This window comes from Manis javanica, chromosome 10, assembly GCF_040802235.1.
Source record: "Manis javanica isolate MJ-LG chromosome 10, MJ_LKY, whole genome shotgun sequence".
In the NCBI taxonomy this organism is placed as follows: Eukaryota; Metazoa; Chordata; class Mammalia; order Pholidota; family Manidae; genus Manis; species Manis javanica.
The window spans coordinates 15299659-15320068 of NC_133165.1; the positions used below are offsets into that span (position 1 = coordinate 15299659).

The 20410-nt window shown below is 39.4% G+C and overlaps 1 protein-coding gene across 7 annotated transcripts in view; it reads right to left on the reverse strand.

The window, feature by feature from the left end:
- ACSS3 (acyl-CoA synthetase short chain family member 3) overlaps window positions 1–19485 on the reverse strand; it is a 159191-nt gene extending 139706 nt beyond the window's left edge. For 2 of the 7 annotated variants that reach the window (XR_012121986.1, XM_073214801.1), the window contains exon 1: window positions 18882–18903. Coding sequence is in view for 3 of the 7 variants with exons in the window: in XM_073214802.1 (XP_073070903.1) it covers window positions 18998–19305 (308 nt within the window). In the remaining 4 variants the exon portion in view is untranslated. Of the gene's footprint in view, window positions 1–16892; window positions 16954–18881; window positions 18905–18997 lie in introns of those variants that run through there. The other 5 variants (XM_073214804.1, XM_073214802.1, XM_073214805.1 and 2 more) reach the window with 4 other exon arrangements.
- Window positions 19486–20410: the final 925 nt, after the last annotated feature.

Genomic DNA, 20410 nt, shown 5'->3' on the forward strand with positions numbered 1-20410 from the left:
CTTCCAATTTCTAGAATAAAATTTAGTGTACTTTCAACAGTGTGGCTTATGAAACTCTTCCACAAACTGTCCTGTTTCAATATGCATGAAATAACTATATATCTTCCTCCAGCACAAATTAATTTAGTAATCACAATGTGGCAACCCTATCTGTACTCTCACTACTGATTTCTATACTCTGCATATATTTATTATTAAGTAACTGGAAAGCTCAACTTATAATTTACTTTCTGACAGGAGGTTCCTGCTTGGATCATATTATAGTTTCCTTCCTTAACGACCTCCTTTTTGGGTCTTCATTTCATCACAATTTCAGAAAACAACAACAAAAAAAAACTTCAAGCTCTTTTTCAAGAATTAAATAAACCCAGGGCCAATATATTGAAAACAATTCAGAGATGATGGATACATTTGGTTATCTGCATACTAAAATACTACATCTATACTAAGATTGTAATGAACATATAACCTTTATAAGAAATAAATAATTCATTATTATCTAAGACTTTGGCAGATTACAACCCCCAACATTAAGTACTAATAATGACATTTCTCTTCAACAAAAGTTTTTCTGTCTAACAAATTTAACAATAATTTGTTGTTGATTAGACCTGAGACTGTGACAGAAAGCAAAAAATATAGCTGGGAACATGTATTCCACTCAGAAAAGCACATGGATTTGCAGTAAGTAAGTAAGTAAGAAGCAAAACGTTGCAAATTTCCTGCAGAGGCACAAAGCATGTATGATGAAAGCGCAGAAAAAAGAGACTAATTCCAAGTAAAGGGATGTGGTAAAACAGGTGGATGTTGAAAGTAACGTAGTATTCTGAAAAGGCCTGTGTTTTAAGGTCAAAAGACCAGGGTTCAAATCTCAGATGTCAGGGTTCAAATCTCAGATGTGTCATTTACTAGTGCATGACCACAAGTAAGTGAAATGTCTAAGTCTTCCCTCTCCTATAAAACCAGGAAAATAAAATAAAAACCAACAACATAGCACTTACTCTGTACCAAGACAATACTATGAGCATTTAATGCAAATTAATTCATTTAATTCTCATAAGGGCTCTGTATGTATACTAATATCATCCTCATTTTACAGATGAGGAAACCAAGGTACAGAGAGGTTGAATGGCCTACCCAAGTCCACACTGGTGTGTGACAAGCTGGGATTGGATGTCAGGCAGTCAGGCTCTGAATCACAACCACTAATGTTGATAAGTTAATATGAGAATACTTTATACTCAACATGAACACAACTTTATACACATTTCATTGACTCCTTTCAATAACCCTATCAGGCGATTGCTATTACTACACATTTACCAATGAGGAAACATGCTTAGATAAGTTATGAAAACAGAGTTGTGGGCAATGGGTATGATGGCCTAGAGGACACAATGGTACACAAAGGTAACTTTTAAGAGATTTTTTAAAATAATGAACTGTTGTGGTGATATAGATGGGAAGGAGGGAGGAATCTAAGAAATATGGAAGCCTAAAAAGGAAGTTTTTGAGAAAAACAAGAAGAAAATGGAAAAAAATGTTTATCGAAGAAATGAGGGCTATAGAGATGTCACAATCTATAGTCATGGGCAAAATCCAACACACCACCTATTTGTGTGAATAAACACAGCCACACCAAATTGTTTACATAGTCTCTGTGGTAGCTTTTGCTCAACAACAGCAGAACTGAATGCTTACAACAGAACCTATCAAGTCTCCAAAGCCAAAAACATTTACTATTTGGGCCCTCAAAGAAAAATTGCCAAACCTTGCTCTAGAGAAGCCCTGTCCAATAGAAATCTTTGTGATAATGGAAATGTTCTCTGTCTCCACTGTTTAACAGGGTAGCCACTAGCCATGGGTAGCTAGCTAAATTTAAATTAATTAAGAGTAAATAAAAATTAAAATTTAGTTCAATCACATTAGCCACCGTTCAAGTGCTCAAAACCACTCATGGCTAATTGGACAGCAGAATCGAATTTTAAATTTCATACTAATTAAATTTAGTTTAAACAGCCACCTGTGGCTACCAGCTTCCATACTGAATGGTACAGTTATAAGAAACCGCAAGGAGGTAGAGGTGGTCCTCAAAGTCAAACACTAAAGAAAGATCAAATAAGGTAAGGAATTCAAGCCAGTCCATTGAATGAAACAAGAAGTAGGTATTAATGATGTTTGGGAGAGCAATTTGGGTAGAGGGATGAGGACAGAGGCCACCTTGCCATGGACACAGGAGTAGTAGGGAGAGAAAGGCCTGGAAGATGGCCAACATGGACAAGAAGTTAGGACAGAAATAGATGGGGGATGTCCTGGCTTCCCTTTGGCTGTGCAAATCTTCCAACTCGCTTTTATTAAAAGAGAAGGGGAACAGGGAAAGCACTGAGGGAAGAGGGACTGAAAATTAACAGCAATATTGGGGCTTTGTTTAATGGCAAGTGGGACAAGTACAAAAACAGGGCAACGTTCAGGTTCTGTTTTAGAAGTGCAAGTGCATTAGTGCTGCTGCAGTAAGACATGTGCACCTGGGGTACGAGCATAACATGAGCTAAGACAAGAAAGACCAGTGCAAGTCTTAACTAAAAGCCTCCAATGCCTTGCTGAGGAAGGGAAGCTGTGAACGGGGTTACAAGCAAAGGAATGGCCTCCTCAGAAATGGATTTCTGGTCAGACCTGAGAGGTAAACAAGGAAATGGAATCTGTGAGGATCTACTCATCCAGTCCAGGCAGTCACGGTTGAGTAATGAAAACCTTGGAGGCTGGAGACACGATTGTAGAAACAAGTCAAAGGGAGGAATCAAATAAAACTGAGGTTTTAATCATCTCTGGGCATCAAGTTCATGTTCTGTTTATGGGAGACCTGGACTAAGAAAGAAAGAAAGTTCTGAGATAAGAGAGGGAACTGCTATTTCATAAATCACCAATATTATGTCAGGTTATGAGTCTGATTATCATAGAGCAATTTAATCCACACACTACCCCTTGAGGAAGACAATGTTATTTCCATTTTACACCTGAGAAACAGTGCTCAGAGACGTCAAAGAACTTTCCAGAATTATAAAAGTAACATGTAGCAGACTGGAACCCAATGCTGACACCAAGGAAAATGTGATGAATTTCCAATTTTACATGTCTATGTGCTTATTTGAGTATTCTTGTACCCTCACTAGACACTGTTTCCTGTGGGCAGACACCATGTGCTAGCTCATTAATGGCACACAACAAATGCTCAATTATTTTTGAATAATGGCCTGCAGTGTGAATGAACATGAACTGAAATAATACTCTGACACATTAACACAAACAAAAATAAGAGTCTCAGAAGGTAAACGCTAAGCAAAAGCAATGACTAGATCAAAAGACTACTATTGCACACAAACAGAGAAGGCTTTAAGCATTTTTAAGAGGGCATCATATTGCTTTATTTACACAGTAACATCCCATCTGAATTCAACAGATACTTGGCTTTCGGCAGTATCAACTGACTGTTCCAGGAAACCCTCCAAATTGGGGGATTGCTTACTTGGGGCAGAATAACCTTATGTTAACTGAACCACTGGGGATACTGTTTTCGTAAAACGACTTGGAAAGCATATCTCTCTACAGGACAATTATTTTAACAGAGAAACCTAACACAGACAGACTTCTTTAACCCTACGGATCATTTATACACAACTATATATACTCAGAGCCTGGCCCCATCCCACTAGCTCAGGATTGCCCAGTTTCGACATGAAAGGACAGCTCAGACATTTGCACCCCGCCGGATCATCTCCGATTAAAACCAGCGAACTGCCAATGGTGAGAAATGTAGCCAACAAGAAGAAGAATAGAAAGAAAGGCTTTCAAGAAATCAATACCTGTTATCTGAACTGAGCCCACTGTCAGTGAAGAGCAAAGGTATGAATGAATGATCTCAAAGATCCTCGGGTTGTGAGTCATGCCTGCTGTTAAATTCAACATTCAAAGCAGAAGATGAGGACACCATCTATCTTACCTTGTTTTATTCTAGAGGAATGCAATGAAAACACAACCGAAGCAAATGGAAATAGAATTTGGTTTAATATAAAAAAGGAAAATACAAAATTACAATTAATATTAAAGGTCAAGTATAAAAGATAAGATCAAAATACATTTAAATTTAAAAACAAAAGCTTATTAAAATTGAAATAGAACCCTAAGTAAATAAAAGTTTTGAAGTTTTAAGGGGAAATAAACTTCATCAGTCAGCCCTTCTCAAGGAAGCACCTGCGATAGTAAGGAGCAGTCAACCAGCTGAGAAATAAGTCATGATAAACTCGTAAGGAATGGAACTCCAAGCCAGAGCAGATTCCTAGAAAACCAGACCTACAGATCAGGATGCCCACAGAGTGCCCAAACAGGTTACCCCAAAACCCCAGAACTACCCAGAGAAGCAGCAGGGGACGGACAGAAGAGGAGGCAGACATACTCTCCCGCGACTACAGTGTATGTGGGAGGGAAGAGAAGATGCCCCGCGGCTTTAATGTGGATGGTAACAATGAGAGCAAAGTGAAGGAAGGGCAAGGAAAGGGGGAGAGAGAGAGGAAGGAGCAGAGAGTGGCTCCAGCACCGGGCGGGAGCAGAGACGGCCAGGCTGGTGGCAGGTTTTCTCTCCCCCAGGAGAGGGGATGAATAGGTCAGGACTGAAACTGATGTGCTTTAAATCTGAGGACTTGAAGACTCTTTCTATTTTTTTTTTTCATACTACATCTTCATCTGAGCTATCCATTTCTCTCTAAGGCTGTTCTCATGCAGAATAATACCCTGCAACGTTCTGATGGAACTCTCCTCTCCAGCTGAGGCTCCCAGAAGGCCGACTCCACATTACCTCCCCCTGCCCAACACTTAGCCCATGTCCACAGAGAGAGAGTGAATACGAGCTGTTATTAAAAAGAAGGAATATAATCAGTCATTTTAGAATGTCCAAGAACTTTTTCTCCCCATTGAGCCTTATAAATTATTCTGAGATTGTTTCTATAAAAAGCTATGTAATTGGGGGAGATTATAAGGAAGCATCAATTTTGTTTTACTGCTTAAAATAAAAAGATCTGAAGTAAATGTGACACAATGTCAAGGTTTTACAAAGCATAGCGGTCACTGTTGACCTAATTTTTATATTTATTCTTAAATATTTCATAAGAAAAAGGCTGTGGGGTCTTATACCCAATATTCATTCATCTTTTTGGAGAAAAAATTAGACAATTTATATCAGAAAGTGTATAATTTTTCTTTGACCCAAAAATCTTCTAAGACTTCTTCAGGAGCAAGGAAAGAAGGGAGAAATAAAGAGACAGACAGACAGGAATAGAGAAAGAAATCCTTAAAATGCTGTGTCCAAAGATGCAAGTATATCTGCCAGTTTATAACAGCAAATAAAGAGAAACCACCTAAATATCAACATGAAAGGATTGTGAAATAATTTTACATTCATCCAATATGGTAAAATATTTCTCATACATTAAAAATCATGGAACAGAAAAGTAGAAGAATGGAAAAATCACAACTTAAACAAGTGGAAAAACAAGTCATCAAATAGTATGAATAGTAGGATCCCATTTTTTCTGTAAGAACAAAAATTGAGACCTAGGGAGTCAAACAAACATACAGATTTTTAAAAGGCAAAAACATACAACACAGAAAATATGAGTGCATGCAAAAACTGGTGAAGGTGAATAAGGCTTACAGTCCAATTAACTGCACTGGGCTAATGTCAATTTTGGTTTTGATAATGTACTGTGGTTACATTAGACATTACTTTAGGCAAGTGGAGTCTTTATAGAAACAAAAGGCCTCTTTGTACAAGTTTTGCAACTCCCTGTGAGTCTAATTATTCCAAAATGAAAATTTTAAAATATAAAAATATAGAAGACTGAAGGGAAATACACCATACAAACCAAGATGTATACTGAGAATGTATTTAGATACTGAACTATAGTTGGGTCGCTGCCTATTTTGGCTTCCTTGAGTTTATCTAATTATGTTTAAAGTAATACTGCTCTGTGGGGGAGAAAAAAGCATAAACTTAAATTTCAATCAGAATTATTTTTGAATAAAGAAATTCCATTGGAAAATAATTCAAGCTGAGGTCTCAAACGAAGGCCTTGTGATTATAAAACATCTGCTCTTTTAATTAAACTACATGATGTCTCATTCAATTTCCCACCTTCTCTCACCAAAACCTCACACATAGACACAAACATAACATGGACGGACCTGCAAAGATAAATCTAACTTAACTATATACCACTGAGCATAATTGAAAATGTTAGGCAAAGTAGACAAAATTTTTATTACACCTTTTTTCCCCAGGCTTATCTCCCAAATCTGAGAATGTTGCAAACCATATCTTTGCTCTATCCTTACCAATTCCCCCACTACCTTCAAATCACATTTATAGATAAAACATTTTCCGAGATAAAACATTTTCCAGTAACATTTATTTATACAGCTTGGACTTATATAACTTGCTATTACATACTGGCAGATAAAATGTAGCGCAGCCTGCTCAATTATCCAATAGCTCATTAGCTAGCTGGTGCTAACCAAGTCCATTATTTCCCTTTATTCCTATTTTTTTGTTTATCTTTTCCCCACCTCTAGTAGAAAATGAGAGGCTGCACAGAGGGATAAAATTTAAGTTCTTTGGTTTTTGTTTAATCTATTAAAGGATTCATCAGTTAGACAATGGCCACTGTTCACCAAAACATGAGGCTGTGGTGTGCTCTACTTATTCACACCTCAGCAGTCAAAGGCAATTCAGAGCAGACTTAATTGTAAAATAAAAGGGATTTTATTACCCATATTTTCAGAAAACAGTACCTTGGTAGTCCATATTGGTCATGATTACTTCTCTCATTAAACAGGAAAATGAAAGCAAGCTTACAACAGTTTTGTCCTTTAATGCATGAAACTGTTCTCCAAATTTATACTCTACCTGGACTCTCATCCAGTTCCTGGAATAGGGCCTGGTTTGTTGATGGCATTTAATAAACATTTGATGAAGGAACATTTGAGTGAATGAACAAATGAGTTAATAAACTTTAGAGCCAAAAAAGGTCTACTTTTATAAATATAACAGCTCAATAAACATATGTGTGTACGTGTGTTTGTGTATATGTGTGTGTGTATGTGTATGCACATATGCCCCTTGTTTTTAAATCTAGCACTGGTATTATGAGGGTATAACAGGATTAATGGGAGAGGAGATTTGACACAGTGAGGTGATACACGCTAAAGTCTACATCCCAGATCTGCCACCTGGATGCCAAGTGAACACAAGTTACTTAACCTTCTGTAAATTCTTCTTTAATAATGTCATTGAGAAGTTAAAGAGCTATTACAAGGTGTAGTATTGCTGTTGTCACTACCATCCTAATATATTTTGTATCCTGTAATACTTTCACATACACTCACAAACACACACGTGCATGCACATGCACTTCTACAAATACACACATACAATATAACATCATCTTTTAGGATTTAAGAGATTTTGATTTGAGCATTATTTCCATCACATACAGTGTTTGAAAAAACTAGGTATTTAGTAAGAAAACTTCCTAATTAAAGGTGTTTTTGGCTAATCATAAATTTAAAAATTAATTCTTTTATAAATATACTAAATTAAAAGAAACTTCCAAATTATATCTACTAAGCCTATAATTATAAATTACATTTCAAACCGGTCTTGAAATATTCAGGTGAAATAATGAGATGTTTATAGTAGACATATAGAGGATCTTGAGCAGTCAGGATCCAACATTAAAAAAGAAAAAAAATTAAATCAGTTTTACATTTTTCTTAAACTTCAAGCTTTTAACAAATTAAAATCAGCTTTTACTCCAAATAATACAAATATTAAGATTTTTACCATCATTGTGGCTATACCATAAGTGTGTTCTTAGAAAAATAATACTTTTTAGGTGATCTTATTGCCTTTGCTTTTTCTTTTCTTCTCTTTTTTCTAAATGGAGGTATAATTGACAAATGACAGTATGTTAGTTTCAGGTGTACAAAGTAATGATTTAATATTTGTATGCATTGTGAAATGATCACCACAGTAGTCTAGTTACCATCCATCACCATACTTCCCAAATTTTTTTCTTGTGATAAGGACTTTTAAGGTTTACTCTCTTAACAACTTTCAAATATGTAATACAATATTAACTATAATCACCAAACTGTATAGTCCCACGACTTATTTATAACTAAAAGTTTGTGATTTTAACCTTCTTAACCCATTTCACACCCCCACTTCCCTCCCCTCCAGCAAGCACCTCTGTTCTCTGTATCTCTGAGTTTGTTTTTTATTTTGTTTGTTTGATTCCACATATAAGTGAAATTATATGGTTCTTGTCTTTCTTTTACCACTTTTAACCAGCGGTGTTTATATGATTAACATATTTTCTAAAAAATGACTAAAACATGACAATCTGGTAATATGATATTGATCCAATTCTTAAATCTGAAATTCTTGGATTCTGATGTGTGCCAGAGACTTTTCCAGTCTGTGTTCCCCTGGGTACTGGGTCTGTACCACAGAAATATTTCCTTCCTTGTCACATGAGTATCTTTGTCTTGATGACAAGAAATCCATGCTGATTGTACAATATTCTCTCCTACAACTTAAAGATAAAGAAGCTAAAGAGGAGCAAAGGGAACCCAACTGCCTCGTAATGAAACTCAGTCCCGTGGAGACAAGACAGTCTCAATGCTTTGATGCCTTGATAGAAAGAAGATTCATGGGTCCTTTTGGGTTCTGGTGGGATGGGTGATCCATGTAATATCTGCCTGCAATTTATATAGGAACCCAGATTTAGGAGGTGGATGAAGAAGGTCAATTTGCATGTGGTGAAGTTTTAAAATCAGTTCAATTGACCAGTACAAGGCCATGTGCATGCCACAGGGGAGTAACAAAGGGACTGCCACCTGATCCCTGCCCTTCTCCTGCCTCATTGCAATTTGCCAAATTACTGGTCAAAGTAACTATCAGTGGAGTTTGAGCTTATATATCAGATGTATAGTGTCATAGTAGAGGTAACTACTGAGCACATTTTGCCAAATTAACTTAAAGGGAAATAAGATTCAAGGTGATGCACTTTTTTGGAAAGAACCATTTGTTAAGAAAGCATGCAAATTGACTCTGGGAAAACAGTAAAGATTTACAGTCCTCTAAAATGAGAGGAGAATGGGAAACACATAGAAACATAGATGACAAATGAAGAGAAATTACACCTCTGATCAAAACTTTTTAGAATTCTAAGATTGTTCTCATTCTTTCGTACCCTCTAGGTCCTAACATCTAAGCAGTCACATGACAACTAGACAGAAGTTAATGAGTATGGTTAGAACTCATTACAGAAATTGGGCCCTACAATGGGACCCAACTGGGTTGAAAAATTAAGCCCACCGCTATATGACAAGTCCCTTAATCTCTCTGTCCTTTAGTTTACACAGTTAGAAAAATGCTTTATAAATATACTTATTTCATAAGGTATTAGAAGTTTTCAAAGAATGCACATATAGCACACAGCACAGAACAGGAGCTGACCCAGAGCAAGGGCTCAATAATTAGTAACTGTTATTGTAGTGCCATGGCTATTACTGTTATTATTATCATTACTAAGTGACAGTACACCAGCTTTAAAAGAAAGGACCAGCTCAGTCATGAGCTATAGAATAATCACATGCAGGTTTCCTTCTCAGCCTATCACAGACTCCAAATAGCCCAAGTCTTACTGTGGCTCAGCCCCTAAACATTCCAGGGAAGCATTTCACAGTTTTAGATAATTTGTTATCCAAAGGTTTGCAACATTTCTGGAATAACACAGGTAAGTGAGAAAGACCAAACTCACTGTACTTGTACTGGATTTCAAAAAAGGAGATATTTATATTAGAACTAAGAGAAATAAAGGCATTATGATGCCTAAGAAACTCATCTCTGCACTTAATAAAGGCCATTTATCAAGGTCTGCCTATCTGCCCTAGGATCAAGATGAAAAGCAATGAAAGAAAAATAGGAAAGAATCTAATATATGAATGCATAAAAAAGTAAATAAAATTGACAACTTCTAGTTATGAACATGTAAGTCCTAAAATTTTGTTTTACTGATTGGAGGAAAGGAAAATTTTCAAATATTCATAATCAGATGAATTAATTAGACTATCACCATGTTCTCATAAAAATATCAAAGCATACTGAAAGCAATGAATATGGTTATTATAGATTTTCCTTAAGACAGAAAACCAACAGAGCATTGTAAGAGATTAATATTGTTTTCTACTGTCCAGAAAACATTTCTAAAGCCTCCCTCCCATCTTTGGGAGTATTGTACACATTTTAAGTATTTTAAATGTAAAATACAGTTTATTTTTTCAAAGAGCATCAACCTATGATTCCATATCTAATATGGATATGTTTCAAATGTTTCTGAGATGTAGATCTACTTTTTAAATTACTTTGAGTGGTTTCATTGGAGAAGTGATACAAAAAGAAAGAAAAATTAAATTAACTGAGACTTATCATAGAAACAGTACAATGTAATACTCAGAGTACAAACTCTAAATTCAGACCCCCTGAGTTCTAATCCTAGATCTGCTTACTACTTTTATAAATGTAGGTAAGGATCTTAAACTCTGTATTTCCATTTATTCCATTCAATGAGAATAAAAACTGACACTACCTCACAGGGTTGTTATAAACATTAAATAAATTAAAGCACTCAGTATTGTACCTGGCTTAAAGCTTGGATACAATAAAGCTGAGCAGTTTTTACCATATGCTGGATACTCCTTATGTGCATTAGTACACATCATTCCAAGAATCCTATAAAGTTGCTATTTCCCTCTTAATCAGTAAGGATAGACTGGATGCATTACAGTAACAGCCACATTCTCAGCTTGCAAAAATTAATGCTTCTCGCTCATGCAACGTCAGTGTGGGTTTAAGGGGACTCCCCGGAGTACTGTCACCTATGCACTTTTGCTTGGCAATCCTAACCACTTCTCCCCTACTTTTGCTTCCACAAGGGCAGGAGCAGAACAGACAGGAAGGACTAAGGACTGAAGCACTAGCAACTAAAGGTACTGTCCTGAAGTGACGCCTTCACTCCTCCCAGTGCGTCAGTCAAAACTCATCACATAGCCACACCTATGGGGGGAAATCCAACCCTCCTGCAGGCTCCAAAGCAGAGGAGACCAAATGTTGCTGAATAATAATATCCATCACAGTTCATGTTTTGCAATTGTTTGGAGCAAGGTACTATTCACAGAGTGGAATGTGAACCCAGAAACCAGTTTGTTTTCTCCACTAATAACAATAACCCTAGACTTGTTTTTCTCCTACCCACCAACATGGGGTATCTGACAAATTCCCATTGGTAACAGTGGCAAACTTCACTCGGCCTTGATTAGTGGGGAGAGCTGGAAGGAAAGCAAAGTCAGAGCTTTCGTGGTTTAAAAAAAGCACTTAACTCTCAATTGAGAATCGATGAAACTGTATGAAAATAAGAAAAAGTGGGGAGAGAAAGCAGTGAGATGAGTACAGAAGCCTTTTCTAATCTTCAGTGCTTTAGCTTATACTGCAAACCAGTCAATAATACTGATTTTAGGTCCCTTCAGCTAATACATTTTTTTCACCATTCTATCTTACTAATTTCTTTTTACAAGTATCTATATTGGGCATGTCTACAGTAGAGACTGAGCATTCTTTCTTTTTCTTAATCTTCCCAAATTTCTTCTTAACTGATGTATTCACTTAGGGGAGACATCCGGAAAAGTCATAATTGAGAAGTGTTATTCTAACAACAAAAACCTAAGAAGAAGGTATTCCTACTGCCCAGAGTGAGCTCTTGGTCAAAGACCCTGTACTTGAGCTGCTTTTATCCCTCTTAGAGAAATTCTTATTTCAATAAGTAAAAATAGCACTAGTTAACCTAAGAGTCATAAATCAAATTCTATCCCTCTCTGGCTTAATATTTGAAAGAGCTTCTTTTTTTTTTTAAGCAATTCTAAGACATTCCATTGGACCATTTCAAACTAATAATTCTAAAAGTTCAATTTTCCTAGATAGGGTAAGAATAGTACCTCTTCACTGTCCCCTAGTCATTTGGCTATAATACCAGCAAAAACAAATAGGTTTTACAGCTCCATATAGTTTAAATAAAGGATTTGAGTTCCACACTCAGATCTTCTTCCTACATCTGTAATTCAAAGAGGTTATTATATTCATATATATTATCACAGAGATTCATCAGCCTCCCACCCTTCTCTCTTGCCCTCATCATACTACAATGGAGTCGCTATTTGTTGCTTATCAAAGTGGAAATTCTTTTCTTTTTTGAAGCAGCAGCAAATAACTTCAATCACTGCTTTTCTGTTTGTTTGTTTGTTCTTTTTTTTCTCAACAAAGAGTATATGGCATGAACAAAGGCAAAATGAGCTACATTCCAGGAGGTTCTAAATTTGGATTTTCCCCATTCCTGGTAGTTACTTGATCGGTCACAGCTGATTGAATTTCCATTGTTCATTGATTGTGCCATTTGTCAGGCAATCCATCCTTGCTTATATAATTGTGCCGCATTTCTGTAGTTCACTCTGGTCTGTCCTGAGGGGTCAGAAGCACTACAGACTGTGAAAATTAGATACAGTACAGCATTGAGTTGCTGACCTTCAGAATATGAAATAAGACCTCTTTTAAGACTGATTTTTCTTGATGCAGTTATTTTGAGGGACTGTATTTCTAAGAGGTCATTTTTCATGCTGACCATGTATCTTCTTAAAATATATTTTGTATTTACAAAAAAATGATCATTTAAATTTTAAATATGCCTATCTGTGTACAATATTATGAATAAATTCATTCCATTTAGAGTTTGTCAAAAGGAGGCAAATTTTTCATCTTTAGATAAAACTCTCACCTTCAGACCAGAATAAGATACAATTTTAATAAAATCTGATAAAGGTGAAGGAAATTTCACAGTATCTTGAGTAAAGAAAAAAGACAAAACCGAATTTTCCAAACAGTGTAATGTGACTGACCAATTGTTTGCCAAAGAACCAAAATTCAGTAGGGGAATTAAATTACTTACTGGTTACTAAAATCCACATTATATTTTCCTTATTAGTTTACCTTTGAAACAATGAGAAATTCATAGAAAAGCTTCAAATACCAGATGAAGAACTTTTTTTTCGAGCTGAATCACTTACTGACATGATGCCTGATAACCACAGAATAATGTATCAACAAATACTCTTTCATCACTTTTAAACTGTCTCATCTTCCCTATCAAACTCACAACTGTTGACATATCTAGCTAAATAGAATCACTGCAGTATATACCATACAGATCTGCTGAGTAGCTCTTTATTTCATCTTTTAAACTTTTCCATCCTGTTTCTTCCATGAACTTCCAGTCTCTAAAGAAAAAACACGTAAGAAATCACACGAAGATCAATTTTCAAAAGCAGGGCGTCCTGTTGATGAAGAACAGGTTTCAAAATCAGCAATATTCCCTTCATTCCTATTTCACAGATTTCTTCTCTTCTGCCTTTAAACACGGGTCTTTCCTAAGGTTCAGAAGGGAAAAGTAAAGAGGGAGGAAGCCGTCTTTCATATACCCGGGAGATCGCCACAGGCTGTCCCCCTGTCCCTGTCAAACTCCCCGAGCAGTCGGCCCACTGTGTAAAGCACAGAACGTTCTGGCTTCGGCCTTCATCTCTGCAATGACTTCAAGTCATCCAAAGTCACTGCAGATTTAAGTTAAAACTGGTATCTTTCCATCCTCAATCGCCTCAAAACATCTCAGGAGCCCTGGACCACTAGCGACTTTCCCCATTTTTCTCTCTCCTCTCCCTCTTCCTCCATGACACTAAAATACCCTGCCCTGCCTTCTCCTACTTCTTGGACCAAGTCTCATCCATTCTAACAGGCTTCTTTTTTCTTGTACTTGTCTCCAAAGTTCAGCTTTTAGCATATTAAGCTCTCTCTCTCTTTTTCTGGTGCTCTCTCTCCATTCAACATTCACCAGGCTTTAACTCTCACCTCTTTGCAGCTTCTAGTCAAATCTCTAATTCTATATCCAGCCCTCTCCCAGTTATTGACCCATTATCTTTAATTTTACAATTCCTCCAGCTTGGATTTCTAACTCAATTTCTTTCCTCCCTGAACCACACTGACAGGCAGTCATTATTTCTAAGTCAGCCTCAGACCACAGCTACTCAGTTCCAGTCAAGGGTCACCATGCAAGAATGCTGACCCATTGCTGACAGATTTTCTGCTCTTTTTCAAGAGAAGCCCCAGAATGGTCCTGTCAAAGGAAATTCAGACTTTAGGTGAAATCTCCCAATATGTAAATGCTGACAGCTGCTTAACAACAACAAAAGAAAACAGTACCTGGTCAAACAAAATCTACCTGCGAGACATACAGTCAGATTGTGACCTATAGCCTAAAAAGTGAATGCAAATGCCGTAGCTTGCTATTCCAAGCCTTCCAAAGCCATCCTGAAACTACCTTCTGAATTCAAGCACAGTTGTCCTCCTTTATCCATGGTTTCAGTAACCCACAGTCAATCTTGGTCCAGAAGCACAGAATCCCCCCTCTGAACTAGTCAGAAGGTCAATCAGCCCAACACTACATCACAATGCCCATGTCATTCACCTCACTTCTTCTCATTTGCAGGCATTTCATCATCTCACGTCATCACAAGAAGAAGGGTGCATATGGTACAATAAGATATTTTGTGCCAGACACAGTGCTAGGCATTTCACCAGCTCTTTCCCTATGGAATCCTAAAAAATTGATACTATCATTTTTCTCATTTTACCAATGAGGACATTGAAGCTTGCCCTACATTAGACGCAGAGCTGGGTTGTTGAACTCAAAGCCATCTTGTTCCAGTGCAGAAGGAAGACCAGGAAATCCATGTTTTGGTCATTCATTATGTGATGTGTTATGTGCCAGGAAAATATTTTAAAATCCTAAACATGACTCATAAGACCATTCACAATATGGCTCTTTTCTTCCACTTGACAATTTCTCTGTCGTTCCTGAGGCCCCAACCACATCAGCTTTCTTTCAGTTTCTAGAATTTACTGAGCTACTTCATATCTCATCTCATGGCCTTTGCCTGTGCTGTTTTCTCTGCCTGGAATGTTCCTCCATCATTCTCATGTCTAATCCCTACTCATTGGGATCTCACCTTAAACATCATTTCCTCAAGACTCCTTCCATGATCCTTCCAGACAAGATTATGTTAAATTTCCCATTAACCATGTATTTCACAGCACTCACAGCAACTCTAAGTAGTTTGTAATAATTTAACGTATGTCTCCGCTGCTCTTGTCAGCTGAGTTCCTTCACTGTTCCTTCCATCATTTTCTCTGTATTACACCCTCAGCAACTGAATGATTGATGTGTTTAACTCTTAGGAGCCATGTTAAGACTTGGGGGGATTGAACGACTTTTATCTCATAGCTAGCAAGTATGAGATAAAGCAAAAAAAAGCCTACACTATTTCCATTATAGAAATGTTAACCAAACTGAAACCATTTCTTAATAACATACACTTAGTTGGAGTCCTTTCCTTTTCAGCTTAGAGTCACTATTTATATTAAAGGCTGAATCGAGTAGTATGTAAGAGTCTTGTCATTGAGTGTTGTTTAAATAAAAATAACAAAATGGGATTGGGATGCTTCCACAGAAAGAGATAAAATAATGACTCACACAGCAGAGTCAACTATAATGGGTGATACAAGTGAATTGCTTAGTCCTTCAGAATGGCAGGTGGACTTCCATTTCAGGGTAGGCAGCAGGATGTCTAACTCATCAGGAGAAAATAACCCAAACATTCATTCTGTTGTTCCAGGACTGGAGACATTACTAGGAGTTGTAATTCCTTCAGCTTTGATTGCAGTCCCACAGCAAAGTCTCTGTATTAGAGACTGTATTGCCCCAAAAGCCAGGTGTCAACAATATGAATAAACCAATAAACTGTAAGGCAAGGCAGTTCAAAAGTTCCTAAAGCACCTACATGTTTTTCCAAAGATCCAAGAAATTACAATGCCAGAGATGTATTTTACAGGGCTATTCACTACAATGAAAATTCCCTTCGGTATATCACCCGTAAAGATTGCTACTCCACGTTCACACTACTGCACATGTAAACTACCCTTGGGACGTATATGCCATTGTGAAAGCTAATATGCATTACTTTTTATATGTCGGGGCTTTTGATAGGCCTGTAGATTTGGAGGGGAGTTTACTTCATGAAACACAAACAAATAAGCTCATAGTGAAGAGCGATCCTTTGCCTCTGGGAAGCCAAAGGGCATCGGAGATCTTGACCACATGCATGCCAGCTCCATCTGGGATGAAAGTTGGCTATAGCAACCCCTCCCCATTTTACATGGGGTGTCGGCTATCAACATCTCCCTCATGCATCTTCTTGAAGGTCCCCAGATCCCACCTTCAAAGAAAATAAGCAAAGCTCTTTCACATCAAGTGTGCTCGTGCCCACTTCCCACCTCCCACAGACTACAGAAGAAAAATCACCAAATCTTTGTATCCTGTTATTTGACTTAGTTTTTTAAACTCATATGTCACCTCTGCCCTACACTCCAGGGATATAAAAACAATAAAGAAAAGACATTTACCCTGTCCTTGCTTGAGTTTAGCTTTGTAGAAAATTGTTAACAAATGAGGAGTATCTGCAAATAGGTGTCCAACGTAGTAATGGATTCAAATTGAAACCACTTACTGCATGAGGTTTAAGATTAGATGTATGGTCTCTTACCTCTATTCCCTCCCCAGTTCTGCCCTGCCAAGCAGAAGTCTTAAGATTGAATTACACGGCTAAGATAAATACAGACTCACAGACTTATCTCTTATTCACTTTCATCTTCTGGTCTGCTAAAGAGGGCCCGGCCACATGGTTCTAAGAGAGCAAAGATGGAGAATTCAGATACAATATCAAATGTCAGTGATCTACAATGTACTGAATTTTTTTAAATTATAAGGACTCTTTGAAAAAGTTCTCATTAAAACATTTTATGCACACAATTTTAGAAAATTTAGGCAAGAAACTAGAGATTAAGAAGAAACAAGTTAGAAAATCTTCAGATCTTAAATGTCTGATGGATATTTTGATTTCCACATTCTCCATATTTCCCCCACCCCTCAATGACCCTAAATAACCTTCTAGAAATCTGTCCTTTCCCCTCCACTTTCACCACCACTGCCTTATGTCTGGCCCTAAAAAAAAAAAGGTTTTTACTTGGAATATCCCAATGATTTCTTAACTGAGTTCTCTGCACATGGTTTTATGGGAGGAATAGTCACACAAATAAGTTCAGTACCACACTTCATGACACTTTAAGACACAGAACTTTGAGAACACACTCTTAGGAAAGGAAATAGTCTGTGTTTTGATCTGAGATATACTAGGAGGATTTCCTGCCCCTAAAATAATTATGGTATTAGAGGGCAAGACTTTTCTTCCCCTATTATTTACAGGGTCTATTTCATTGAAGATATGGTCTTAATCCTTTGCTCACTTAATTTTGATATAATTTCCAGATATATATATATGAGACAACTGAAACACCGAGAGATTAATACCTTGCCTGTGCTCAGAGCTGGCAGCTGTGAGCCAGAACTCAAGCCCAGTATTCTGGCTCCATAGACCTTGTTCTCAATCACCGTAACTCCGTAAAAGCTGGGGCCATATATTACTCATTGCTATATACCTAGTGATCGGGTCACTGCCAGGCACATACGAGAGGTTCAAACACCACTGGAAAATAATTTAACTGGAAGAAGAAAAGTGCTAGTTTTTAAAGGGAAAGCCAAGTAAACCGTTCCAAACAATCAAGGGAGGGCAGGCCATGGTGGTGACACAGAACAGGTTTCAGTCAACTTGCCCTTCCCAATTCCCGGTTCCCTGCTTTCAACAAGCAGACACTGGTCAAATGCAAACCTGACCACATCATTCCCCCGTCTCACTGCTGGGAACTTGGAAATGGGAAACCCCACTGCAGTGTTTCTCAATCTTTTACAGGAAACCTCTCTCCCTAATAGCTGGCAGATACAGTAACCACATTCAGAAGAGCTAGGCGCTTTGCCCGGAGAGCAGCCACTCTCTGAGAGTTCTCCCAGACGGTGTGCCTCACTCTCTATATTAAGACAAGTTTGGTGTTTATTTTACAATGTATCTCTGTTTTGATATAAAAATAGTATTTATAACTACTCAAAACTGCAACCCTAGACGAGAAAACTTTATTTCTACCATGATTTTTGGCACTACCTGGCCTGTGCGTGCATTCCTTCTGGGCACATCACACTGAAGCTTCGTACCTACAACAGGGCTCTGAATCTAATCCAGGCTGCTTGACAGGACACAGAATCCCTTCCCAATCCAGCTCGTGACTCGCCAGCCCCCGTTCCCACCTCTCCAGCCAACACAATTATTCCCAACCACAGTTAACAGTCAAAATTCAACCCGTTTTTCACCTCGTGGTCGTTAATAACTGGGTCCCTCACGACTTTGAGAAGATATGCCGTACCAGTCCTTCCAAACACTAGCTAGGTGTGATCATTACTGAAGTCTTTCCTCAACGCTGGTCCGCCCTAGTGCGGATACTTAGTAACACTTCCCAGTTTATTACTCTGCGTTTGTGTGGGTACCCAGGGTCCCGGGGACAGGCCCTAGTTTAGGTCCGCTGAACATCCCCAGGGGCAGGCAGAGCCCTTCATGCAGGTAAATCTCTGCTCTGCGGGAATCTGGGCTCACAACAGGTCACAGAATTTCTCAGGGGAAAGCGAGAGAGCTGACTATGACACTGAATTGAACACAAGCAGAAGGACCTGAGCACATCTCCAGTCTTGATTTTCTCTCCTAATGGAACTCCAAGATCCCGGTGGACGTCCAGCCGCGGCAGCCAAAAAGTTGAGAGATCAGGGTTCGCCAAGGAGCCACTCACCAGCTGGTGGACGGCGGGTGTCTGTCCTCTAGCGTTTTGGTCCAGGGCTTGTACCAGCTGATCTGCTCCGCGGCTTTGCCCCAGAACCTCTCGGGGTCGGCCACCGAGGTCGCGAAGTGGGTCTTGTACTCGCCGCCGCCCGAGGTCAGTGCCCGGCAGCCGTGGCCCCCGAGGGCGCCCCGCGGGCCTGGGGCCACGTAAGCCCTGCGGGCCGGGCCGGCGCCCCGGGCGGGGGCGGACCCGGGCAGAGGCCCCCCGAGGCTCCCAGCGCCCGTGACTTTGCGACATTGCAGCCAAGACGGCTTCATCGCCGCCCGCGGCTCCCGAAGGCACTTAGGCGGCGACTGCGGCGCTCGCGACTTCCTGAGGCCCGAGGGGAGCCGGCGGGAGGCAGAGGCAAGTTCCGAGGGAGCCCTGGCCCAGGAGTTTGGAAATCACCCTGCAGTCGCCGGGAAAAACCGACCTGGAGCCGCGCGGGAAGCAACAGGCCGGAGTGGGGCGGGGCGGGGCGGGGCGGGGCGGCCGCGGCCTCCGGGGCGAGGGCGGCGCTGCGCGACAGCCGAGCGCTCGGTGAGTTTCCTTCCGAGGCTCTCCCGGGGTACAGCTTCCTCAGCTGCCCAATGTCCTCCCTTAGGATGAGGCCGATGGTCCTAGCTCACTCCCGGTTTGCAAACTAGTAATTTGGGCGCAGCTTCTCGGGGTAAATCTGCAGAGAGCGAGCGGGTGGAGGCGCATCGCCTCTGGCCTGCAGCAGAAACAGCAGCCAGGGCGCTGCTCAAGTTCCCGAAGTGTTCGCTTAACATATGTATTTATTTCCCAACTCAGCTCAATCCCTGCTTATTAAAAACACAAGTGGCTCCTGGACAAAGACCTTTCCAGGATTTCCTGACAGCTGAGAGGGTAGGCGGAGTGGAATGTGGTTGCGCCTGCAGAATTGGGAAGTGCTGGTGGGGTGATTGACAGGCCACAGGGGAAGGTAGCCCTGCGGGAATGCGGATTCACCTGCGGATGACTCTGGGGTCTAGAGGCAGAAAGCAGAACAGACTTGTGGCATTCCAGTCTGCCTTTTTGGAGTTTCCGTGGCCCTGTTACTGGTGAGCCAAAAAAAAAAACAATCGAAAACAAAAAAAGCCAAAAGAAGAGCTAAGTAAACATGAAATGAACCGAAAGAGATAAGGAGGAAGCCAAGGGAAACTGAAAGAGAAAGGCGGCAGAAACATAAACTGGGCTTAACATTCTTCAAGCTCCTTCCTGGTTTTTTACACCTTAATGAAATTCAGATGCAATCGCCTTTGCCTTGGTTTTGTGCCAAACACATTCTGTTCTGGTGGGACACTATTTGCAGTTTTAAATGTAAGGAAGTGGATACCCAAACCTGCAATGAGAAATAGTGGAATGCCCCGACCTTAGGAT